At 41.4% G+C, this 27,590-nt stretch overlaps 1 protein-coding gene across 15 annotated transcripts in view; it reads right to left on the bottom strand.

The window, feature by feature from the left end:
- Positions 1-27,590, bottom strand: part of NFIB (nuclear factor I B) — a 428,232-nt gene that overhangs the window by 217,368 nt on the left and 183,274 nt on the right. For 5 of the 15 annotated variants that reach the window (XM_012769642.3, XM_012769638.3, XM_012769637.3 and 2 more), the window contains exon 1: positions 3,941-4,583. The exons of 6 other annotated variants lie outside the window; for them this stretch is intronic. In XM_012769642.3, the coding sequence (XP_012625096.1) occupies positions 3,941-3,970 (30 nt within the window). In that variant the 5' untranslated portion in view covers positions 3,971-4,583. Of the gene's footprint in view, positions 1-3,940; positions 4,584-12,177; positions 12,616-27,590 lie in introns of those variants that run through there. 4 more of the 15 variants (XM_076008740.1, XM_076008737.1, XM_076008735.1 and 1 more) reach the window with 1 other exon arrangement.

Genomic DNA, 27,590 nt, shown 5'->3' on the forward strand with positions numbered 1-27,590 from the left:
TAAGACCTCCCTATCTCCATACACTTTCTGATGCCATGCTTTTAGCTTTCACTGTAACTACAAAAACTTTGTTTATCCCCTTTAGAAATATATGCAAAAGGAAAGCCTGCTCAAGGAAATGTGGACTTAAATGAGCTTGGGGAACTCACTTCCTATAATCTGACTTGTACCATGATTTATTGATATGACTGAAAATATGCATATATGCACTCATAAACTAAAAACTTGACAACGTAAAGAATACATGGGGCAGGGGTGGTATGGGCTCTGCCTCATTTTATCCTTGTCATTCTTTTAAAAATGCAATATTATTTTAACAGATATTGAGCAATGTTAATAACACTTAAGTACTTATGTCCTTAAGTACTATGTTCAGTGACATTTCATTTTCTTATAAAGACATCAAACATAGTTTTGATTAAATTTGTTTGAGTTTCAATATTTGACCATAAACATCATCTATCAAGCAACAAATCCCAAAATTGTAATAAATTATTTTAAACAGCCAGAATGCAAATTCGAAGGTTGAATTTGGAAATTTTGTGTGCAAATGCACACAATTTAGATTTTAAAGGTTGTCTTAAGTTTGCTGTCAATGCTGCCAAATATTGTTTTAAAATGTATATTTTTAAAATTGATAAATAAAGTGGCAAACTTTCTCAGGCTACCAATTTTGCCTTATTAATACCTTTTAGGTCTCCACTATTATATGAATTCCTTTTAAGTGAAATGCTTATTTGACAATCTGAGGGACATAACCGCCCAAAATGATTATAAGTGGAGATTTGCTATAAGTCACATATATTTCTGCATTAATATGCCTAAATGTCATCTCCCAAATATGACTGTTTTCTAATGCTGAGTAGCAATATATTCTTAAGATTGTGAGTGACATGAACATGGAGCATAGTGTCCTCATCAAAAAAAAAAAAAAATTAAAATATTCAAATGTCCTAACTAATGGATTACCACAATAACAGTAAATAATTATGATAATTATATTTTTAATAAAGCAAAATATATAGGTGATTTAAAATCAAAGGAATCTATACTAGAGTAATATGCAACCTTGCTTTTCCAGAATTTTTATTAAAATGCACTACTGTTCAGTAATTCTTTCTTTTTTAAAACTTCCTTTAATTGAACTAAACTGACAAAGTACATAACCAAGTTACAAATATATTTGAATATATTTATATATTTTGAATATAAAAGTAATGAGTCTTAATTCCATTAGGCATATTTATTTTTCTTCATGGAAACAATAGTTTCTATGAAGAAGATGGATAATCAGACCAACATAGAGGTGGAACAGTAAATGCGAGGTGTTCTTGGAGCATTGCTATATAATAATACACCAAGAAAAAATGCACCTAAAGAACTTAAAAAACAACAAAAGAAGAAAAAAAAATTAAATGCCATCATGCCAGTTGAAAGTTATATTATTAAGAGTTTACATTATTTTTAAACAAATTTGAAACCATATGTGATGGTTTTTAATTTTCCTTTTACATCTGGTGTATACTGATGTAGAAATACTGATTTATATTTATGTAATGATAACGTAGCATACTATTTTGCTAAATATTAACCTTAAGGGTAGCTTCTTTCTAAAACATAGAAACCTTGTTGCAACAACTGAAATACTTTTTTAAAGTTTTCAACAAATTAAAAATGCTACTCTGTTTTGAATTTACATGTCCTTAAACAGGTTTTACTACAGCTATTAGGCTCTTGTGATACAAAAACTAAACTACTGATTTGATACAAAAGTAACACTGTTAATGTGGCCTCACTGGTGCAACGCCTACACTACCTATAAAGTCACATAGATATTAGTTAAGTAAAAATTCTTAAGCTAAATTCCTTCTCTGGTATAGGCCTTAAATCCCCAAAATGGCTTTAATACATCAGCCTTGATTTATATTATTAAAATAGCAGAGAAGGTTAGTCATCATGAATTAGTGTTGGTAAGTACGTACCTGTGAACACTAATGTGATAGCTGAATGATTATGCCATATATGTTCCTAACATTCCATATGTCCCAATGCTACAATATTATTTTTAACTTACACACATTACGATAAGACTAGTGACTTTTCAATACATATCTAGAGGAGAATACAATTGCAATATAATCCATCACTAGTAATGTTTCTGAAGAGTTGATGCTGGAAATATCAATATAGAAAATGCACAATTATTCACTCCTTTACAGGTGAGAATAAGTGATGCAGTACTTTGTAAGTGAAAAGCTTACTTTGGTTTGTTTCATTTGATCCCAGTGTAAAAATAATATTAAATAGACATGGTTTACCAGAAAGAGAGAAAAACATATCCAGCTGATTGGTAATATTAAAGGTAATTTTTACAACTAAAGGCAATTCCTTATACCTGAAACAGTTTCACCATATTTATTGGTTATTATCAGTCATGGCTTTTAAAATACAAATAGCTCAGCAACTCATTTTCCCAGTTTTGTTAAATTAAAGTGCATGTTTACTTGCTGAAAATAGCCATATCTAAGTTAATCATACTCAGATGCCAAACAAAATATAAACAATAAAAAATGTGTCAGCCAAAAAGCTACAGGACTGTATCCAATCACTGAATAAGCCTTATCATTGTTTTCATCTTCATTCACAATTTATGAATGCCTCAGTCCTTTTGAATCACAATGGCTTCTAATTGTCATACAATTGAAATCTTAATTATTTGTCCATTAGGAAAATGCATCATCGTAATATTAGATTTTTTAAAAATTTTTAATACGCCCAAGAGTAGCGGACGCTTCTTTAAATGATTAGTTTTTATGTCAATGTCCAAGAAAATGGTTATCAATTACCAATCGTGACACGTCCTCTTAAAAGCTGAAGTAAACTGTTCCATACCTTTACAGGTTTAAAACACTGCTTCAAATAACAATTCTGGGCTAAGATATTTAGTCAGCCTGTCAGTTGGTTAGTTCGCTGGGCAGAGATGAAAACTGCCCCCAGGTAAGTCCGTTCGGTCTCACCACTTTTCCATTTAACCGTCTGGTTTAAAATGATACAAACCGTGTTTTTTTTAAAAAAAGTATAAAGCCAATGTGTTTTATTTCATAACATTGTTCCTATGGTCTTGGGACAATTTTCAAAGTAAAAAGAAAAAAAAAAAAAAGACCTTACTTTTCCAGCATTACTTAATGCCTTACGAGCTACGCCCAGATACCGTCAAACGAACAGGTCTCCACGAAAGGATCCTGCTCGCAAACTCCTCAACATTCACCACGGCCAGCCGACTAACTTGTGTCAACGCAAACACCGCCTTTGTGGTGCGGTCCCTGGAAGCCCCAAAGTGTGGCGGGTTACTACGGACCAGGGTTTCAGGCCCCCAAATAACGCGAAGGAACGGGTCCCCCGACCGCAACCTGCGACTGGCTGTGTCGCCCGCCCACCGCCCGCAGCGGCGTCCAGCGGCGCCCACGCAGACCCGCGCCCGAGCCCTGCAGCCCGAGTCCGCCGGCCGTTCTTAAGAGCTCAGTGCCCCTAAAGTCCTCCAGAGCCCCGGGCCGCCCGGGCACGCGAGCTGCCGAGAGGGGCGGCGGGCACCCCGGGCAGGGGCGCCGCGCCGCAGCCGGCGGTCGGGGGCCGCGCGGGGACTCGCACCCGCGGGCCCCGGCCCTGCCCACCCCCGGCGGCCTGGCCTGGCCGGGCGCCCGCTCTCCGTGCCCAGGGCGCGGGGCCGGGCGCGCGCGGCGGCCGTGGGCGAGGGGCCGTGCTCTGGCTCCCACGCCGCCCCGCAGAGCCCGCCGCAACTCCGGGCCACTTCTCCGCGGGGCTGGCGTGTGCGGGGGCTAACGAAAGCCTTTTAACTGTCCGCAGGAGGAGAGAGCAGCAAAACAAAACAAAGGCATTTCGGGCCAGAGAGAAAGCTCGAGAAAGCGACGGAGACATGTACCTGAGTGAGACAGATGGGAGAATACATCATGACTTCGCCTTAAAACGCACTTTCCCGGAGATGCCCAAGAAAATCTTCGAGAAGCAAGAATTTCATCTATTCATTTTACAGTCATCTGAGCCCCGCGATGCGATCAATCAGGACGGGGCTCTGCGCTGGATCACCGCAACTTCACAACAAACCCAGTCCTCCTTAAATAGCCAAAGATTCAAGTTCACTCGGCGTGCTAGATTTCCCGGGGTGAAATCCAATCTACACTTTTAACCCTCTTGCAGTCCGAGCGCGCCGGCCGTGCTCGCCGAGGCCGCCGCCGCCGCCGGTGTTGGCTGCTTTTCGCCTGGGTTTGGGGATTTGTTTTCTGTTTTGCAGTTGTTGTTGTTGTTGGGGGCTAGGGGGTGCGCGGAGGTTCGGTGTGGGTCGGATTGGGGTGGTGGTTGGTGGCGAAATGCTTTTTTAAAAAAGGCGGGGAGGGGGGCGCGGGAGGGCGGGCGGGAGAGGGAGCGAGGAGAATGTGTCACCGCGCTGGGAAAGTTCAAGGTTACAGCCCCGAGCACTGCGGCAGGATCCCGGAGTGGTGATCGCAGGCGAAACTTTGCCGCGAGCCGACCATGTGTGTGCGCGAGGGGGAGCGCGAGCGAGTGCGCGCGGGTGGCGGGGCGCGCGCGGGAGAGGGCCGGGGTGGGGGCGGGGTGGGTGGGGGAGAAGGGAGAGGCCGGGGTGAGGGAGGGGGCGCGAGCGCAGGTCTCCGGGGCGGAAGAGGCTCGCGGCGCGCGGTCCCCGGCTGCAGCGGCCGCCTCCCGTGCCGGCTCCTCCGCGCCCGGCCGCCCGCCCGCCTCGCCCCGCGTCTGACCCGGCCGAGCGAGGAGGCTGCTCTTGCCGCCGCTGCCCAGAGCCCAGGGGGATCGAAACGATCTCCTGAGAAATTCCACACGATAAATCCCGCTCTCCCGCTCAGCTCCAAACTCCTCTCTTTTCTGCTCTGAGCTCTTTTTTTTCCCCTCCCTCTCTCGCTTTCTTTCGTTGCAAAACTTGGAAGTTGAAAAATTCACCGGTTCCACCCTCTGGACCCCGCTGGAGCTCTCTCCAAATCAGACTTAAGGATTGTTTTATTATTTAATTACACAATCATCGCTTTACTCCTCCTCCTGCAAACGCGCATTCCTTTTGCACCAGCCTCTCCACACACCCCGCCCCCCACCTTCCTCCTCCTCCTCCTTCTCTCTCCTCTCTCTCTCCCTCTCTCTCATTTGTTGAATTTGTTAAAGGTATCCTACCGGTGCGACAGAACCATGACTTTTTTTTTTTCCAAAATAGCACTTCTTTCCGCCACCCTCCCCACTCCACCACACACACATACACACCCCCGAAAACCCGCCCTGGAAGAGGTATTTCGGTGCTCGCTGCGACTCTTTAAGCCGCATGAACATCCGAGTGGGAGAGCACTGAACCGGTCTGGGCCCGAGAAAGGAACGAATGGAAAATTCCCTCACACCCAGGCCGCCCCCGGGCCGGGGCCGGGGCGCCGACACTCGCACCCGGGGCGGGCGCGGTCTGCCGAGCCCGCGGCTGAAGGAGGAGGGGGAGCCGAGGAGGCGGAGGCCTGAGCGAACTTGGGCTCAAGTAGTTGGGGCGCGCCGGCGCGGACGAGGGGGGCGCCGCGCCCGGCCCCCGGCTGCCCCTCCCGGAGCCCGCGCTGGCGCGCAGGAAGGGGGTGCCGGGTCCTCCCCGCCGCGGCCCGGCGCCCTGGGCACTTGCGGCGCGAGGCGCTTCGCCGCGGTTTGCCGCCCTCCCTGGGGGTGCCCCGTGCACGTGGCCTCGCTCGGAGCGGGAGGACCCGGCCGAGCCGCCGCCACCGCCTCCTGCTCTCTCCTCCTCCTCCTCTTGCAGCCCCGCTGGCTCGCTCCCAATCCCCACCCCCCGGGGCCCGGGACGCCGGCCGAAAGCGGCTCCCTCCCCGCCGGGGTGCAGGCAGGGCGGGGCCGCGGCGCGCCCGGGGCTGCGGGGCGGGCGGGCGCGCGCGCGCGGGGTGCGTGTGCCGTTAGGCCCTCCAGAGGCGGCCGGCCCGGGCCACAGCACTCCCGCGACGCGCCCGCCCCCGCCCGGGCTGCGAGGGGCCGGCCCCGAGTGAATGAACTTGATTCCCGGGAGTTTGAGGGAGGCGGTTTGCCTTGCACCCTCTCTGCACACACACACTCACACACGCACACCCCGCCCCCCAAATCCGGTTTTCTGCTCGGGGTGGGTGGGGAAGAGGTGGAAGCAAAGTCTGCCCAGACAATGGAGAGAGGAAAAGTGAGTGCCTGGGGCTCCGCGTCTCCCTAGTGGGGGGCTGCCGGGGGCGGCGGGGCCCCGGACCGGCCTCGGCTGGCTGGTCCCCAGGGCGAGGCCGCCCCGGCTTCCGACGGTGGTGTCGGCGTCTCGAGGCCGGCCGCTGATTCCCCTGTCTTCTTGCTTCTTGGTTTTTTCCCCTCAACTTTCTCCTCTCTCTGTCTCTGCTCTCCCGCTTCTGCCCACCGTCCCCCCTCCCCTCCCCCAGCGGACCTGAAGGAACCAGTGACTTTTTCCTTCCCCAAGTGGGAGTTATCCACATCAAGCATTTCACAACGACACATCAAGAAAAGTAGGCAGGTTCAAGTCAACCATGAAATGGTCACTTTTTAACCCCGTCCTGTCCTCATTAGGGAAATGCTCAAACACAGTCCGTTTTCAAAGAGCGCTCTTAATGAGGCGAGCTTGCCAAGTCTACCAGCTGCAGCCCCCGTAAACCAAGGGCCCCACGAAGAAAGGCGCTGGGGGGTGGGGAGTTCGGAGGCCGTGGAGTGGGGGGCGGTGGGTCTGGGGAGACAGGTAAAGTCGGGGAAATTGCGAGAACCCCCGCGAGTTAACCCTTTCGGGCACACGCCTCCGGCAGCAGCAGCCTCCCTGCTCCCCTGTTCCCCGCCCTGCAAACCCTCTAGTCAGCGTTCTGACAGCGTTAATTTCCTTTGTGCGGGTCATTTCTTCTTTTTGAAAAGCTGGGATAAAGTTGACAGTCTTTAAAGATGAAAGAAAATGAGGTGACAATCGGGGTTAATCCAAATAAATACTCATTTCTCTCTCAGAAATTTTAGGCCACCTCATCTTAGATTTAAAAAAAAAAACAAAAAAAAAACCAAAGCATCACTTTGTTTTGCACATCACACTGCATCCCTTTTCTCACCCTCACCAGATCCTGAGGGGAGGGGGCGGGGAAGCTCTACTGATAATACCAGCTTTAACTACTGGAGTTTCCCTTTGAACAAATATTCAATTTAACTGGAGTTAATTTACCATAAAAGACATTCCCCTTGGCAGGAATGCACTCATATCCTTGAACACACCTCTTTGAATGCCTGGACTCTTACAGAAGCCATTATTTCAGGTCTCTTTAAAAATCCAATGCCCATCTCTCTCCTTCTCTCCCTCCCTCCCTCCTTCCCTCCCTCCTCACCACACCACCCCCAGTGAAATCCTGGCACCCAGAGAGCTCTCCTTTCAGCCAGAGAGCCCAGAACCAGCCGTTGTCCCCTGGCAAAAGAGGCCCAGTGCTGAGCCCTGGGCAAGTGTCTCCAGACATCGCCACCCCTCCTCCCCTTATTGGTTTCCCTTCCCAACAGAAACCATTTCCTTTTGCCACAAAAACTAGGTTGCATCCAAAAGTTTCTCACAAGCTTAAAAAGGAAAAAACGAAAAGTTGACAACCATTACACAGAAGAGCCCACAAAAGCTGCAGCAGCACCAGGGTGAAGAAGCAGCGTCAGACCCAGGTAAGACCTCGGAGAAGTGAACATGGCTGGGGCCTCCCAGGCCCATCACCTAGGGGTTCACTTCTCTTCCAGGTGCCCCACGTTTGCAGGGTGCTTATGGCTGGGTGCACTTTGATGACCATTGAAAATGCTTAGTAGTTTGAGGTTTTGATTTGTTTCGAAGAAAAAGGAAAATGAGAAAAGTAATGTCGAGGCCAGGAGTACCAAAAAGGAGTGAAGAATTAGCAACAGAGACATCCTGGAAGGGAGGGCTCATGGGGATTTATGTGGCTTTGACTGTCCTCTCAGGCCTTGGAGCCATGGTGGGGGATGGCTGACATCCCTCAAGATGCTGTCTCTTGTCCAGCCAAACCCAAGGTCACTGCAGGCCTTCCCAGGAAGAATACTAGGGAGTCTTTTTTAATGAAGAACTGGGGGATTTGAGTGCATGGGAAGTCTGGCTTCTCTCAGCACAACACTTGGCCACCACCTTTGGTGTGAGAAATGCCAATCTTTTAAATCCCAGGTAAAAGAATGGAGAGGAAGAACTGAGAAAGTACATGCATTTTATTCACTTTCTCTTTTTTTCCAGCATTGTGTCATGGTATTATGAGTAGTTTTAAAATATCTCTGATAAGCTTCTGATAGTATCAAAATGGGCCAGACACTTCTCAGACTTTGGTACTTACCTCTCCTAAACTCTCATCTTTTCCTTCCACACTGAAAGGGTTAAAGCACTCTTAAGACAGGCCACTGTCATTCACCCCAAAACCTGGCTGAGGAGCTGGAAAGAAGTGAATGACTCTCTCAGCAATAGGAAAATCTTATATTTCAGTATTCCCAAAGATTTCCCACCTAGATTACCTATTCCCTGCTACCTTATAGGGAAAAAAGTTTCTTTTCTAACTGCCAGAAAGTTTATTGATTTCTAAAAGGAATGCCAGTGCTTCAGGTGATTAGATTTTTCAAAACCCAATCATATTTAGAAATAAGCAATATTACCCAATTTGAGTCTTTCACTATTGACTTCCACAGAGAAGTCTGACATCTCAGATATCTCCTAATCTTGTTTTTCTTTTAACCTTTTCCTCTCTAAAGAAACTGCAGCGACAGGTTGCAAATCCTGGATTGTTTCAGGAAAGGTTTCTTGGAGCTTAACAAAACTGTCATTTTCAGTACACCCAAGGACTTTTTTTTTTTAGCTCTTGCATGTGATTTGCAAGAAAGCTCAACAATTCCACACACCCTGGCTGCATCGCCAATATCAATATTTAAAAACTAAATACAAAAGAGACAGATGACCTCCTGACCCTAGAAAACAGGCCTGCAAAACTGCAAGTATAACCAGGGACCTTTCTTTTTCCAATGAGCCACAAAAATCATACATGTGTAACCTGGAAAACACAAATTTATATCCACAAGAAGGAACACCAAAAATCCACTCATAAATGCATATATAAACAACCAACAAGTACTGAAATTGCCTGCACTTGATGAGAATTGCAAAATCATGCCCGGCTCTCAGCCCTTAAACTACTACTGTAAAATTAGGGTAGCAATTTTTCTGCACTATAGTATACACAAGCGGTTTGTCTCCCTACCCCCATTGCCAGTCCTTTGCCTTTCACTGAAATGAATAAATAACCTTGGACTTTTTTCCCTTCCTTGGGGAGCTGTTTGGTGTCCCCTGAGGTCAAAACTAAATGAGAAAAAATGATGCTGTTAATAATGTTGCTGCTGAAATGCCTGTACTCAACTGTTTAAAAAAAAATACCGTCCCACTAAGCGTGTCTACATTTTGGGCACATTTACAAGCTACAACTCTGAATCTGAACACTGAGTGGGCCAGATTCCTCCATTAAGGTTAGCCAGTTTTCACTTCTCTCATTCATCAGAGATTTTCAACTTCGGAAAACATTTGCTTCCCAGATTACAAAGTCAGTAGTTGCCCTGTAACTTTTGCATGATTTATTTGAAGATCGAAAATCGAGGTAATAGTTGCCTCGTTTTATTCACAATACTGCAAAGATTATATACACTCACACACATTCTCTGCTGATAATGTGAGAGTTGTAGTTATTGCTCTTTTTCAAAATAGCTGACCTTTAAAGTAAAACTATGCTATCATTTTACTTCTATGTGTAAATTGGCTTTTGTAACCCATCTACACATGCCTTTGTGACATATGAAAACAGATGGGTTTTAAAGAGATGTACAGAAAGCTCAGTCTAAAATGGCTAAGTAGTCTTTACATTCTGTACAAAGTGTAAAAAGTGCACTGAAGAGAAACTCAAACTTTCTGCACCCCATTCTCTAATTCTTCCTTTGGAAACTACTATTCTATTTCAAAATCAGAACAATACATAACAACAAAATTGTACATTTAAACTTTCAAATCAAAATTTATGAAACAATTACATAATTACAAAAACACAAGCAATTGGTCCTATACAAAATATATGTTCAGTAAACTTTATCTCTGAATGTATCTGAAATATTTTAACAGCACAAGCTAATAAATTTCAAAGCAATAGTACTGTCAAATTGTGTAATGTCAGAAACTCCAAAAACAAAGTTACAGATGTTTGTGACATCACATTTGCTCAAAATTATGCTGCTGCTCAGTCTGACCATATTAAAATTAAATGGATGCCTATGTCTGCTAAAGAATAACAGAAATTTATTTTGGACATCAAACAATGAAACTGTCACCATTTATTGTATGAGATACTCAGCTAATCAATTTCCTATTAAAATGGCTTTCAACAATTCTTGGCTTTAAAATTCATCAGGGCCAGTAAAAACCTTTTCCCAGTGCACAAGAATGCAGTCCCAACCACCAACGATAATTACCGTTCTAATACTTTTATTGCCCAAGCACTTTTCCTGTGCTTCCCTCACTTAGGCAGGAATTTGCAGTATATTGTATCAGTGAGTTGGAGTGCTTGACCTTTGCCCACATATGATTTAATAGGGACTTTTCAGCGCTGGAGCTTTCTCCATCTCTCATACCATTAAATGAAAACATCAAACCTCAAATGTAAAACTGGAAACCACAACGTTTTGTGTTTCACAACTCTTTGTAGTTTTTACTTAGGATGCTTAAAGGTCAGCTTCTTCACCTCACATTTCTTTTCCCCATAGAATATATACACTCCAAAGTCACACTAATGCTGATTTTGATTAAATCTTGAACTCCTTAGTCATATACACACATGCACCCTGCTTATTTACACGTGCATTCTTTTCTAACCACATAAGCATGCATGTGTGACTTTCTGGACTTATTCCATTATAGGCTGATTTAAATGTCTGTTCAAGTATAGGTTCAAAAGTTAACTTTTTCCCGCCTGTTGGACACTAAAGTTACAAGGATGGTGCTATAAGATCCCGTTCAAAGAAAGTCAGAGTTAATCTTGTGTATTTTGGCGCCTTTTCCCTGCCAGCTACTGTACTTGGGGGGGAAAAAAAAAAAAACTTGGAGATCTTGTCTGTCCCGTCTCAAGTTCAATGGCAGTTCTTCCAACCCGAGGAGAAGATGGCCATGTTCACAGCCCTAATAATAATTCTGATCACGCCACTTCGGCATCTTGTGTCAAAGTTGAAACTGGCTTCCCCGCCCCCTTCAACCTGAAAGCTGCCAAGTCCTCAACACACTTCGCATTCAATCACAACTTAATGGATGGGATATTGTGCATTAAAATGTGTCCCAGACATACTGGCAAAGAGAGGACAAGGGAAATGGGAGACAGACAGACGACACACACACAGACTTAGAGGGGAAAAAAATCCTAGAGTAAAAATAACGGGGGGTGGGGGGGGAGTATTAACAGGAGTGGGAGGAAGTTAATCATAATCTTTTTTAAAAAAAATTGTTAGGGGAAGGCAGGAGGAGGGCTAACAATTCCATGGACAACTTCAGGGACAAGGAGGTGGAGGAGGGGGAACTAAACTTCAAAATGAATACCGATTTTTAAAACTCCAACACAATCATCATAGCTAAATAGTACTTCTCTCACTTAAAAAATGTATTTTAAACGAGAATATGCAACAGATTTGACCTTAATATGAAAAAAGAATACTTAAAGAAGACAAAATGGGCTACCAGGTAAATATCATTTGCACAGTGATTTTTTTTCCAACATTGAGGGGACAGGAGGAGAAAGTAGGGAGTTGAAGCAGGGAAAATACTAGATTCTGCACTGTTTGGACTCACAACCTTATTCACTCATGCCTGCCATAAAAGTGTGTCACATGTACTAAAGTTACCAAAGCTACAAAAAAAAAAAATTGCATTAGTTCTGGAAATCCAGCACCAAAGCTCAACCTGTAAAGCAGAAATTACATTATGAAAGGGGTAAAACAGTCACTTTACAATCCACAAACAGGAAAGAAAATTGTGCCAGGGGTACGAGAGGGTGCAAGGAACGAATAAGACAAGCAAATAAAACCCATCATTTCAAAGTCACATACCATCGCACTGTATTGCATTAAATAAAAGATATCTTGAGTCTGTAACACAACCCTGGGTCGCTGACTTCACGTGTCTCGGGTACAGATTTGTGGATTTTCTCAAGGGTTGTTTTAGTGTCGCTTTTTGTGTTTAGTTGCAAAAAAAGAAAAAATCCAGGAGTAGTCTTACATTTTTTTTTTTAAATTACTATTTCTGCACTGCCACAATTCTTGGCCCGAGAAGAAAAGGAAAGGCGGTCAAAGTCGAGCCTACGAGCGGGCTGTCCCTCAGTCTGTGTGGATATGCAGTTTTCTCTCCTCTCACTTGCAGAGAAGCCTGTTTCTCGTGGTTGACTTGAACGCCCGCCGTCCAGGCTGTGTGTGTGCGTGCGTGCGTGCGTGCGCGCGTGTGCGTGTGGTGGGTTTTATTGTTGTTTTAGCGGGGCTGCTCCAGGAGTGGGGGCTGCGCCGGGCAGATGCAGCCGGCGCGGCGGCGGCGGGGTCGCGCGCTCGCCCCGTCCCCGCCCTCGGATTGGCCTGGCCCGCGGCGGGGCCGCGCTGGAACCGCCACCCAGCCGCGCACCCCTGCGCGCCCGGCCCGCGCTCCTCCCGCCGCCGCCGCCGCCTCCCTCTCCCCCGCTTTCTCTTTCTCCAGCTCGCCGCCCGCCCCTCCCCGGCCGGCCCGGCGCGCGGGAAGCGCGGCTCTTCGCTTCCGCCTGGCGGCGGGAAGGAAAGCGAAAGGAGGAGCCGGGGGCGGGCGCGCCGCGATGCATATTCATCAGGGCGCCCGCGGCCCGGGAGGCGGGAGCCGGCCCGAGTGGGTGTGGCGGCCTGCGCGGCGCGGGCGCCCCTCGCGAGCGTGGGCGCGGGCGAGCGGGCGGGCGCGCCGGGCAGGGGCCCCGGCCTTTGTGCCGCCGCGTGGGGCAGGAGCGCGGCGGGGGCGCGTCTGTCTGGGGCCGCCCGGCTCCGCGCGCCTTTGTGCTCTCGGGCCGGGTGCTTGCGGCGCCCCGTGGGCCGGCGGCCCCTCCGCGGCGTTCGGGTGAGGGAACCCGGCGGCACAGGCGCGCGCAGACTGAGAAACAACAGTAATAACACGCGCTAAGGCGTCGCCGTGACTTCCCGGCCTCCCGCCACGTTGCCGGGCTCAACTTCGACAGGCCACGTTCGTTTCCGTGTATAAGGAGTCCTGAAATGTTCCTCGCTGCGTAGCGTTATCATTAAAGCGAAATGACCAGAAAGAGAGCATATTGACTTCACTGTATACGCCTCCATGTGAATAGCAAAAAATGCTTGAGTAATTTAGGAGTAGGGGGAGGGAGCAACCAACGCCGGAGAAATATGCAACCCTTGCCTGGGTCCCCAGAAGTAAACATGCTAGAGATTTGATAGTGAATGTTCATAAATAAAGCAGTTTTGATAACCCTTTTCGAAAGTTAACTATAAGTAGGTTTTTCTGTTTTTTTTTTTACTTTTTTGGTTTAGTTTTTAAGTAACCCAATTATTTTCACTTTAAGTATCTGTAGTTGTGTGGTAAAATAATGCTTAACGGTTAAACTAAGTTGCTAAATAATTCTGATTAAATTAAAGTATTAAAAAGTAAAAATATAGCACTAGTCCTAAATTTCCTTATTACTAACCCACATATGTTTAGAAAAGATTTTATTACAGAGATCCCGACTAATTATGTAATTGCACAACAGATAACAATAGCTTCAAATATCCTCTAAAAACCCTGTTCAATTATGTGATTACCAGTGGGACCGGAATAGCTCCTGATGGATTGTTCTTCTCTCTCTACTAAATGTGAACATGTCAGTGTTTTAATCCCAATTATGTTTACCCTCAAAGTCCTAGAGAACTTAAACAACATTGCAGTTCCTACAATATACATAAATCAGGGAAGACATTTGGCCTCATTACAAAAAAAAAATGTTCCCCCTGCATACTTAAATATACATCATATACATGTTTAGCTGTACATGAAGCATATATATACCTATTTTCAAGAATAAGTGGAAAACTGAAAATGGGATTAACCCGATTAGACTTTAGAAAATGCCCAACTCAAAAATGGGTTGTTAAACTCCAAGTTCAATAGTTTCCAGTTTCCCCTCTGAAAACACTAAGACAGTATATATCTATATAGCTATATAGCTTTGAGAAGGAAGTTGAATGATTGGCAGAGGCTACAGGATATACTGGTATCTCCACACTCAGCTATAACTTCCCAAGGAAAATTATTTTAATGTCTATTTTTACTTATTCCAAGTTAAGTAATTTTAACCACTCAGTCTACCCAGGCAGTCAATTCAAATGGGTAACAAACAGATCTGTTTCCATTGTAGGGTTTCCTAATAGTAGTTTCATGGTCAAGCAAATCACATTTAGTACTAAGGAACCAAAAATAAAATATAAAAATTCAGTGCAGCTAAATAAAAAAAAAAAATCTAGGATGAGAAGAGAGAGTGTTTTATATGGACAGTGTTATCTAATACCAAAACTTTTGTAAGTGTGCCACAGAGCCTTCTCTGTTGTTATTATCTGAAGCCCATAGCAGAATTACCAATCCATCCCAGCATCTATTTCATTCAAAGGAGAAATAACGTTATAGGAAGAATCTAGTTTTATTTAGGAAATACGCTAAGACATGAAATGGGGAAAGGAATAAGGGAAGAGCGAGAAAAGTATTTCCTCCATTCTCATGATGACTTGGAGGGATCTAGAGTTCCTGTCACCTGTCAGAGGATTTCTTCCCAAGCATATTATTTAGTCATAAAATGTACCATTGCATGTCATGTTCAGGCTTTCATAGATTATCTTTTTATTTGCATGTCATTTGTTTCTTGTGACATATGAAGCTTACAAGAATACTTATTCCTATACCGATCACTCTTCTGTCTGTCAAATATGTACATATATTATCATTAGATGGTACTCAAGATTTATAAAATAAGGAGACTGGTTTTCAAGCATATCTTACAGAAATTGGTCTTGCTAATTTATAGTCACCTCAACGTGTTGTTGTTTCTAAATTTTTTAATTGGTAAGTGATCATGGTCTTCTACAACATCGGCTGATTTTCTGGTTTTCATATTTTGCAATGTAAATAAATATGTAAAAATTTGAGAGTGTTTTAAAATAGATGATTCTTCTTAAATTAAAATGGTCATGGTTGAAAACCTTTCCAAGAATATAATTAAGGTCCAATTATTTTTATATTCATTTTTTGTTAGGTATTATAACTAATTATTCTTTTTTTTTAAATAAGCACTGTTTAACACTACTTAAGCATTTTGGACCTCTAGCACATCTAACTGAAGTGATTCTGATAAAATAGGTATTTCTTTTTTCTATCTTAAGTTATAGACACAATGCATTCTGCATAGAACTTACCAGAAGCTTTAAAAGTACACTGATACTTTATGGTTCTTCCTAAAGCCAATTAACCGATAATGCTGTTTCTGTATGTTTTCTTCAAATTAAGAATTTTTTTAATGTACTAGCAACATCTGTGTGTTTATCTTTGAGAATAATCACTATATAATTATTTCTAAAAGGCATGCATTATTACAATGCTTTATGTCATAATTGAAGTAATTCCTCTACCCCATCTAAACCAGTAATTTTCAGTCATTACCCCAAAGGTGTTTATTTTGTTTTACTTCTCTATTTCTCAAAAACATAGGAAGTTTGTTTTAATTTATATGATTTTTATATTATTAAAGGGTGCACACTAATTTATTAGATTATTATATTTAGTCCATTTATATATCAGAATTTGTGCAAATTTAATGTATATAATAAAGATAGGGGAATATTTAGGACTCAATACAAAACAAAACATATACCTTCTTTCAAAATAATTAGATAATTATGTTTAGACTTTTAAAAATATGTAATATATTTTTAAATATGCTTGCATAAATACATTCTTTTAAAATAATTGGATAATTATTTTTAGAATTTAAAAAATGCATAAGATATTTTTTAATAAGAATTTTTAGACATTCCTATTTCTTATTGCCTCGGGCAATAGTTTTAATTATTTCTTAATTATTTAAAAGTATTTAGAGAGGCTTAAATTAGGATATTTATAAAGTGCCAAATTTTGGCATTTTGTAGGAGTTCAATAGAGAGCTGTCTCCCTACAACTTTTATTAAGGAGAGAATACATATCTAACGTATTGTCCTGTAAGAGGAAAATCCAAGCATAAATGACAAACCCTGATAACTATTTTTATTTTCCATTGTTTTTAGCAGTCTTTAGCTATAATCCATTATACTTCTTCTTTAGATACTGATTATAAAAACAAACACATTGTCTTTCCTACAAGACATAGTTGCTCATCATACAGATTTATATCTGGGAAAAGACTTCAAGAAATTGCTAGATAGGCTCTTGCCATGGAGTTGAAACTGCACACTGCCCAGAACAGACACTCTGTGCATTTTCTAACCATTGAGAGTATGGGTACAAAAATAAATATACACCCGCAGTGTTCCTTCTTTTACTAACTGCAAGCTGCACCTGTGCACACATAGATCTGATGACATCTGCTAACATAATAAATCTCAAGTGGTTTGTGGTGTCATCAAAAACCTGAGATGGTGGTATGGCTCACAGCCTTACCAACCCCAGGCTATGGCCTTGTTAAATTTCATAGGCTAAATAGAGACAGACTCAGACTTATTCCGTGCATCAACCAGAGGTTTTCAAGAACAGGTTAAAGTGGTTTACCAAAAAAAAAAAAAAAAAAAGAAAGAAAAGAAAAGAAAAACGCCTGTGGTTATGACTCAATATGTGGAAAATCTGCTCCCTGATTCCATGGTGGTAAATCCAGGATGTCTCTTAGCTTCAAAAAATAATTTTTATTGCAATTGTTATGAATTCTCAATTTGAAGTATCAACCCTTTCTTAGCCTACTTATGTTTTTAAGACCTACTTTAAAAAGAAAACTATGAGCAATTAATCTTCATATCTTACTTAGTTTTATATAACTTTAGAATTTCAACTATCAAAATGCCCATTCAAAGAAAATAATAAATTTGAATCAATTTCAGCTGTAATGATGATTCAACTGAGCAAAGAAAAAGCAAGTGTTTTTTTTTTTTAAAAAAAATGTAAAGCTATTTTGTGCCATATGTAAGGTTTCTGAAACAACAAAATTACTAAGGTATTTTTTAAAACCATTTAAAAAAAAAAAAAAACAGAGGCATCTGGCAATCCAGAAATTAGTGAGGCAACAGGAAGCAGGAAAGCGCTAGACGGTCTACTGATCCTTCAGTATAGTGCTGGCAAAGGACCATCCTGCCTTTTGCTCAGTGGGCCACTCTTAACATGAAAGTCAGTATCAAGTCCCCTGCATTTGAATCATTTGGCCAGTTAGTTGTCCCCAGTGTCACAGATTCCTGTTGGTATGTCTAGAACATGCCGATATCATTTCAAGTTGCCCATTACTTAAAGAAGATCAATAACCATATTTTGTGCCTTTATTCCATAACTAAGAAATCCTAGGTGCAGCCCAGGGAGTAGAGGAAGAATTCATTCATGCTACAAACATACATTGCATCATGGGTCTGGACCTTGGGTTAGATGTTGCCATACAAGGATGGATCGGTTTCTGAGAATCTCCACATTGATGAATCAAAGGTCTCCTAGTCCTTTGTGCTAATATTTTCCTCCAAATTTGTTTAGAAAAGAGTAACCTTCCATGGGGTATTTTGGAAACCTTCAAATAAGCACACTAAATAACAACCCGTGGTTTTTTGCTCACTTTACAGGCAGTTGATGTGGGCTTATAGAATGAAAACTATTAATAGAAACCAAAGAAAAATGTAATTAGGGGTGATAAGTCAGCTGCCCTTCTCATCCCACCTCACCCACTAAAACAAAACCAGACCAAACCCTCATATAATTTATTCAGAAGCCAAACTAACAAAGTTGGGAAACTTTTGATACCACTATGCTTCATGATGTGGGAAATATTTTTATAAACAACAGAAAAAAGGGAGAGAGGAGCAGTGCCCGGCAGGAAAGTCAGTCAAATAGGGTTTACCTACCATGCAACTAATACTGCCTTCTTTCCACCAACTTTTTCTCAAGGGTGGTTGCCAAGCAAATACAGAGGTAATGCAAGTTTCAAGAACACACCTCATATCTACCTCTTTCTTACTGTCTTTGTATCTGACATCATCCTGGTCTGCCCTCAATGTTTCTTTTATAAATTCTTTTTTATTTATATAAACAATAGTAGAGACATTTAAATGAACACTTTTAACAAGACAAAAAAGACATATACCTACAGTCAGAACACCTAAAAAAAATTGTTTCATTTGCATAAATTTTGATCCAGTATTTGCAACTGTATACATATACTATGTGCATAATTATAATTTTAAGGTAGATAGATTTTTGTTTTGTAACTTTTCCACTTAACTTTCTATTTACATTGTTGATATTAGTGAATGCTCACAAAATTGTAAAATTATTAAAGCTAGAAGAGACTTTTGAGACCTCTAGATAAGAGATTAAGAAACAAAACTGGGGCCAGGCGCAGTGGCTCACACCTGTAATCCTAGCACTCTGGGAGGCCAAGGCGGGTGGATTGCTCAAATTCAGGAGTTGGAAATCAGCCTGAGCAAGAGCGAGACCCCGTCTTTACTATAAATGGAAAGAAATTAATTGGCCGACTAAAAATATATGCAAAAAAAAAATTAGCCAGGCATGGTGGTGCATGCCTGTAGTCCCAGCTACTCGGGAGGCTGAGGCAGAAAGATCGCTTGAGCCCAGGAGTTTGAGGTTGCTGTGAGCTAGTCTGATGCCACGGCACTCACTGTAGCCTGGGCAACAAATTGAGACTCTGTCTCCAAAAAAAAAAAAAAGAAAGAAAGAAACAAACAAAACTAGCAGTATCTTTTGTTTTCCCTCCCTACATTTTTAATGTTGGGATTTGCTGTTCACATTTTAAAATGAAATATTTTGCTTAAAATTCTGGGTATTCTGCTTCTCTTGGAAAAGTGGAAGGAAAGACATTGTGGGCAAGGGTTGCACAGAACACCACTAGGTTGGAGCAGAGTAGCTGCTGCCCCCTTTAGATGGGGTTTGGTCTCCACAGTCCCATCACTCCCTGTTGTATTGCACTCTCCCCATTTAGGTTACCGACTTGCCTCCTGTTATGCATCCCCACCCTCCACCCCCTGAGTTTACAATCCTTGATCTAGATCAAACGCTCTTCTTATAAATGAAAAGTAACTGCAAGGTTCAGAGAGGTAAAGCAGCCTACTTATGGCTGCTAAGCTATTTAGTAGCAGTGCCAGCATCATAAAAGAGGCTTCCTGACTCTAAACAAGTACTCTTTGTATTAATGTTTATTTCAGAGCATGTGGGGAAGGGGGGTTTTGTGTGCCAGTATGAGCAACCGCACCAGAACTACCGTGACCACAAGCTCCTTAAAAGACTGAAATGTCCCTGGATAGCCACTCCTCACCTTTCATGCTCCAGGTCATAATTGACATTTCATGTCCACAAGCCAAACACTTGACCATTATGCCTCCTCCTCCCCAGATTCTGGGCCCATTCACAGTGACTTTCTCCTTTCTCTTATTAAAAACCAAATAATAGAATGCAAGTGAGGGAGCACGATCACTTTATGGAGATAACATCGCATCTGCTTTACTTGATAAAGGAAGTACCTAATTAAAAAATTACTTTATAATACTCCTACCAGACATACCTTGTAGAGAGGTGATGATATGTCAATCCCCTAGTAGACAATCATCAGCCTAGAAATCATAAAACTCCTTTCTCTGTATACAGACCATATTTTCTGATCACTAAATCAGGATACATGGGATAACCAAGAACATCTTTTTTCTATAAATTTAAGATTTTGAAAAGTTTCTTAAAAGAATCATTTTTAGTTATGGCTTAATAAATGGGTTTTGTGAAAAATAAGAAATCCATACAATCTAAGAATGTCTGATCCATATATCCATTTGGTACCATTCTTAGAAAATTGCCTATAAAATGGGATTTGATGACAATGACTGTCATTTTATCATCATCATTAAGTGTCCTATGCAATTTGCACTTGCTTATAGTGCTTTGTTCTTTAGACAGGACACCTACTCTCTAGGTTTTGCTCCCCAATAAAGGTGGACCTAAGGACACACATACAGCATCACAGAGTCAACAGAGTAAATAATTGAGAAGCTCGTACATTATGTACACCTTGAGTCTACAATTACTCTCTTGGCGGGTGAAGAAGAGGTCCATATTCGATCGGGCACTGGGCTCATTCACACAAATGGTCTTAATGGTCCTTACTCAGACCAAAGTACTGTCTTATGGGCAGCTTGGGCCTTCTGTTTCATATACAGGAATTCAGACCCTCTGTACAAGTTTCCCTGAGGTCCACATATGCAGGCTTCTTTGGGAGCATTTTAAGTAACTGAGTACAAGTTGGATCCTTCCCTTTGCTATGACCAATTTAGGCCAATGGCAGCCCCTTAATTAAGCAAGGCCCTCCTGGGGAAGCAATGGCTTCTCCCAACCTTAAGTGAAACGTAATATCATGGCAAGTGTTAATGATTATTATTTTTACTGAGCTCTAACTATGCCTCTGCTCTGTGCTTAGTACAGGATATATTATCTAAGTTCTTTTAACGATGAGGAACTTGAGGCTCAGGAAGATTAAGTAGGCAATTGAAGGTCATAGCACTCACAATCCAGGTCTTCTCATTCCAAAGCCCACAGCCACAGCGAAACAGTCCATGCAGGAAGGACATGTCACTACCCCAAGAGTATGGCCCTTTCACAACTTGTCTTGGAGGCTTTACACTATGCCTGGAAGCATTGTTATCACCCTTCTTTTGAAATTGCCTTTAGAACCCCAGGCACATTCTTTTAAATATTATCAATGGGGTAGATCTTCCTCTTTTGAATGTGGATTTGAGTTTTGGATACAGCCATGATTCATTCAATACCCTGTGGTGGTGATTAAAGAACCTATCGAGCCGGGCAAACCAGTTTGGGTCGGAAAATGAGGCTTGACAGAAGGTAACAAGATTATTTTCATTCTCCAGTATGTTCTGAAAGTAATGGAATGCAGGTGTTCAACTTGGACTCAGAGGCACTGATGTTTTGTGTTCAAATCTTGACTTAGTCACCCAAGAGCTACGTAGGTGACTTTGGCGAAGGCATGTAATGATTCTTAGTCATAATTCCCGTACCTTCAAAAAGAACACAAGAAAATAATGCCTGCTTCAGTGTGGTTGTTTGGGAATCAAAATTTTTCATTTGTCAATATATGTAGGACTGTTTCTGAAACATGGTCTTTCTCAAATATTTCCTGAATCTGACTATCAGATTATTATTTGCCTTTATCCCTACCCTTCAACTGTGATGAGAGATGATAAACAAGAGTCGATATGGTCTGTGACAAGGACCAGACCCCAGGGATTGGTGCCACAAGGTCTGTAATAGCATTTATTTGCAATTATATTAATAGTTTAAAAACCAAGAGGGATCTCTCTAGCTTCCTGATGCTAAGAAAGACGAATTTAAAGGAGCCGGTGTCGCAGTCTGAAGTTTCTGATAGTAGTTTCTATCTCAAGTTCACTCCTGTGTTCTTCCTAGAAAGGGAGGAAATTTAATAGCACCTCGATCAAGCATACCTTCATAAACATTTATGGAGTACCCGCCCTGTGCCAGGCCCTGTGCTCAAGGTGAGACAGAAGCAGTATCCTGAGGACAGGATAAGTGTCTAAGAGGCTGCTTTGGTGACAGGTGTGGAATGATGCTACCCAAACGCTAAGAATTGAGAACATCTCAAAACCCACTGACACAAGCAGTGTTAGCCATCTATTGAAGAAGACATTGTCACTTCTCAGATGACAAATGAGCACCTACTATGTCCAGGAGATATAATATGAATAAAACCAATGATAGTCTAGAATAGGGAAAAAAGAGACTTGAGATGGGGAGGGGGAGAAGAGAATAAGGGATAATTAAGAGAAACAGAGTTTGTGTGCTGCTATTCTGAGGCCGTGGGCTTGCCAGGCTGCTCTATGAGGTTGGAAGAATGGTCTGAGAACCTTGCAGGAAGGTTTTATCAAAATAGAGGAAAGTGGGATGTACAAAGCTTTTTTTATAGCATAGAGTCAATCAGGGGTGTTTGGAGAGGATAGGGGATTGAGCGGCCTCAGAGGGGAGCTGTTGTAGAGCTTTGGCAACTGTTCTAGGACCACCTCGGTCTCTCTTTGGCAGCACACCGAAAGCCTGAATGCTTTGACTGATGTTTTCCCTTTCAAGCTAGCTCATGTTCACTTTTACAGTATAACACTTGCTAAGCACCTTAACTCATTTAATCCTCCTAACAATCCTATAATACTGGTACAATATTGTCTCGATTTTACAGGTAAGAAAACTGGGATGCAGGGAAAGTAAATAAAGCACCCAAGGTCAAGGGCTTGCAAGTGTCAGAGGCAGAATTTGAACCTAGGCAGTGAGTTCTGGAGTCTTGGCTCTTAACCATGAATTATATGCAAACTTTTTCTTCATCCCTGAAGACCCTTCCCCTTCCCACCACCCAGGAGAGTGGCTTTGCATGCCCTTGAAATCTTTCCTGCTCTCCTTAGGGCTCATTATAGTTTCTGCAACTCCCTAATCGGGAGGCATAATAGTTGGCAACCTATTTGTAGTTGTAGCCCAACTACAGCACAACTACACAACACTAAAAGTCTGGTCAAGAGTTGGACACTAAGAGAAAAGAGACACCTTAACAGCCTTGGCCTAATTCTTTGGATCCCTAAAGAATGAGACCCAAGTGACTGCCCCATATCTCTTTCCTGTGCTTTACAAAATTAAATTGTTGTGCAGTCATGCAATGGAATATTATATAATGATGAAAAGAACAATCTTCTTTATAATGTACACATACAAGAGGGCATACCATAATTGCATAGCCGGTTGTATTATCTGTGTCACTACCATCCGTATAAAGAAATGGAAAATTACCAGCAATCTAAAAACTACCTCCCACTCTGCAAATTACTACCCCTACCTTCCTTCCCCAAAATAATCAGTATCCCGATTTCTAACAATACAAACGTATAGTGCCTGTTTTTGAAATTTATATAAGGAAAAGCATATAATATTTACTCTTCTATGTCTGAATTATTTTGTTCATCATTTCACGTGAGATGTCTTCTTGCTGTTTCAGATAACAGTGGGTTGTTCTTTCCCATTGCAGTATGTGATTCTATTGTATGTATATAGCACAATATCTATGCCATACTTGGCAGCCCCTGAGTTGTTTCCAGTTTGAGGCCCATAAAAATAATACAGATAGGAACATTCTTATACATGTTTTCTGGTGTACATATGTACACATTCTCTTGGGGCATAAACCTATATGAGTAGAATTTCTGGGTTATAAAGTATGCCTATGATAAATGTTAGTAGTTAATGGATTTGCAAATGGATTTACAAAGTGGTTGTACTAATTTACACTCCCACCAGCATTGTTTCGGTTCTTGTTGTTTCACATATTCATCAAGACTGCACAACTGTTCTTTTTTTATTTCCAAATGTGTAGTAATATCTCAATGTGGTTTTAATTTGCATTTTCCAAGTGAATCATGAGGTTGAGCTCCTTTCCATCTGTTTATTGGCCATTTGGGTATCCTCTTTTGTGAAATGTCTGGGGATAGCTTCTAGCTCTGACTTGGGTGGTGCGAAGACAATATACGTAACCAAATTGTTTGTACACCCGTAATATTCTGAAAAAAAATTGTCAAAATCAAAGGAAAACAAAAAACAAATAACAAATATTTTGCCTGTTTTTAGTTGGGCTCTTCTGTCTTTTTCTTATTGATTTGTAGGAGTTCTTTGTATATTCTAGATATGAGCCCTTTGCCAGTGATATCTGTTGCAGATTTCTCTTCCTACTTTGGGGCTTGAAATTTCATATTTTCAATTTGATATTTCTGTGGTTTAAGATATATATATTTATTGAGGTATAATTGCCATACAGTATACTGCACATGTCTGAAGTGTACAATTGGATAAGTTTTCACATATGTGTACACCCATGAATCCATTCCCCAATCAAAATAGCCAACATTTCTACTGTCTCCAAAAGTTTTTATGTGCCTCTTGGTGATACTTCCCTCCCACCCCCCCTCTTCTGAAATCTCTGATCTGCTTCTTATCATTATAACTTGGTTTGCATTTTTCTAAAATTTTATGTCAATGGAATCACACAGCATGTATTCTTTTTTTCTGGTATCTTTCATTCAGCATAATTATTTTGATATTCAACCATGTTGTGTGTATTGATAGTACACTTCTTTTTGTTACTGAGCAGTATTCTATTGTATGGTATAACACAATTTATCTGTCACCTGTTGATGGGCAATTAGGTTGTTTCCAGTTTTTGACTATTACAAATACGGCTGCTATGAACATTCACATACAAGTCTTTGTATGGACATATGCTTTCAATTTGCTTGGGTAAATACCTAGGAATGGGATTCCTGGGCACATGGCAGGTGTTTGTTTAACATTTTTAAAAAATATCAAAACTGTTTTCCAAAAGTGTCTGTACCATTTTATAATTCCACTAGCAATGTATGAGAGTTCCCCTTCCTCTACATTCTCATCAACACTTAGTATAGTCAAGTCCTTTTAATTTTAGCCATTCTGATAGATACATAGTATGTTCCATTATCATTTTAATGTTTGTCTTCCTATTAATTAATGGTACTGAAAATCTTTTTATGTGCTTATTTGACATTCCTATAGCTTCTTTGGTGAAATGTCTGGTGAAAATTTTTGTTGAAAATTTTAAAAATTGGGTTGTTTTCTCATTGTTGAGGTTTTAGAGTTGTTTTGTGTATTGTGACTATAAAGTCTTTATAAGATATTTGATTTGCAATATTTTCTCCCAGACTGTGGTTTTCTCATTTTAGTCTCTTAACAGTGTCTTTTGAAGAGTAGAATTTAAAAATTTTGATGAAGTCAAAATTACGGATTGTGCTTTTGTTTTCATATCTAAGACATTTTGCTTACTCTAATATCATAAAAATGTTTCTGTTTTGAATTTTTATAGTTTTATGTTTTACATTGAGATCTATAATCCATTTTGAGTTTGATTTTGTATTTAGTGCAAAGTATGAATTGAATTGAAAGTCAATTTCTGTATTCTCTGTTCTGTGTAATTGATCTATTTGTCTATATTGATGCCAGTATCACATTGTCTTAGTTGCTATATTGCCATTATAATAAGTTTTGAAATTAGGAAGTGTTAGTTCTCTAAATTTTTTCTTTTTCATATTTTCTTTGGATAAACTTTTTTGATGTTTTCTTTTATTTTTAATAATTTTTTTCAAAGAAAACTTGAATCTGATCAGACAGATACTCTTACAACTTGGAACTGGAAACAGCACCTGTAGATTTTAATTCCTTCATTCTTTGGGGCATAAAACTCATTTTTATTCAAAGTTTGGTGGGTTTTTTGTTATAAAACGCATGAACCCTAAAAGGAGTGAGATTGTGGTGGTATTAACCCAAAGTGTCATCAGCTATTATGGTAACTGACAGCTCGCTGAGAATCTGACCTTTTTGGGAAGAGGCCCTACACAGACTGATCTCTTGGGGTAGGGAGCCCAGGTAGAAGGTGAGACAGAAGGGAGCTTCCTATTTATAATAATACCCATAAGTTACCAAGCATTGTGCTGGTTGTTTTGCATATAGCAACTTATTTTATCTAAGATGCTTGCAATTTCACTTCTAAGGATATGCTCTAGAACAGGGGTCCACAAATCTCCTATAAAGGACTAGATATTCCAGGCGAGGCCAGCTTTATGGGCAGGAACCTGTGTGGCTGCACACAGAGCCCATGCTTAGACAGCTCCTGTGCTTAATTTAATGCTCTGCTGTCACTATATTGAAACTCTTGATAGCTTTTTGGGTTTTTTTCAGTAAGAGTCTCTGCTGAATTTTTCATTTTAAACTGGGCATTATGTAGCCAGTCCAGATTTCAGGCTTTGCAGGCCATACAGTCTCTGTCGCAACTACTCAACTCTGCCAATGTTACACAAAAGGAGCCATAGACAATATGTAAATAATGAGCCTGGCTGTGCTTCAATAAAACTTTATTTATGGACACTGAAATTTGAATTTCACATAATTTTTACATGTCATAAGATATTATTCTTCTTTTGTTTTTGTTTTCCCAGCCATCTAAGAATGTAAAAACCAGTCTTAGCTCTCAAGCCATACAAAAACAGTCCGTGGGTTTTATTCAGCTTGTGGGTGATAGTCTTCTGGCCCCTCCCCTAGGGAAACTCCTGCCCATGTGCAGCAGGTGACATAGACAAGAAGTTCACTGCAGAATTGTTCATAAATTCTCCAAAGGAGAAACAACCAAAAGTTCCTTCAGCAGTAGACTGGATAAATACATTGTAGTTTATTTATACACAACATATGGTTGAAAGAAGGAAGCAAGTCATAAAATAATAACATGCAGTATGATTTTATTTATATAAAGTTCAAAAACAGGCACACAAGAGTGTTGAAACCAAAATAAAAATATAAAAGCAAGGAAATGATCCTAAGAAAAAGCATGATAATGACCCCCTCTCAGGAGAGGGGGCAACTGCTGGGTCCTGGCAATGTTGTATTTCTCGACCTGGGTTATGATCACATGGGCGTTTGCTCTATACTTATTCTTTGAATTATGCATTTTACGTATATACTCGTAAGTACACATCTTATCATTTTCAAATTGCAGTTCCCAATTTCTAAACCTGAGTTGGCATTTGGAGCCCCACTGGGGTAGAGGGAAACGCATGCCCAGGCCACATGCTTCCAAATTCCTAAAGCTCCTCTGATGTCATTTTGAAGACCTTTGGCATCCATCTGGCCGTGGGCTTCACATTTCCCTAGAAGAGTCTTGGCTTTTAGACATTCAACTGTTTTTCTTTTCAGTTTGCTTTCGGCTCAGTCACTGATGCTCTCTGCCAAATTCCCTCAAGGTCAAATCCACATTATTATGGGTCCCATTGTCATAAAGCCTTCCTTGTTTGTAAATTCTATTTTTTCCCAATTTCAAAATATAACTATAAATAATTCAATCACATTAAACTGGGCAGTGGATGTGTGTACTGGCCACTTTCCCTTTATGCCTCTGCTCCTCAGTGTTTATTCTCTTCTTCATACTTCTACCTTCTAGCTCTTTCTGTTGCCATTAGCCTAGGCAGGGCCAAATTAAAAGAAAAGAAAATATATATTTGTGGAAAGAACATAAATTTAGCAGTAGAACAACTGGAGTTTGAACCTCTATTCAAATATCAGCTGTGTGTTCATAGTCAGTGAGCTAACCTCTCTAAACTTTCTTTTCTTTCATTAATAGAAATGAAGGCTAATAATG

The sequence above is a fragment of the Microcebus murinus genome, chromosome 12 (assembly GCF_040939455.1).
Source record: "Microcebus murinus isolate Inina chromosome 12, M.murinus_Inina_mat1.0, whole genome shotgun sequence".
NCBI classification, from domain to species: Eukaryota; Metazoa; Chordata; class Mammalia; order Primates; family Cheirogaleidae; genus Microcebus; species Microcebus murinus.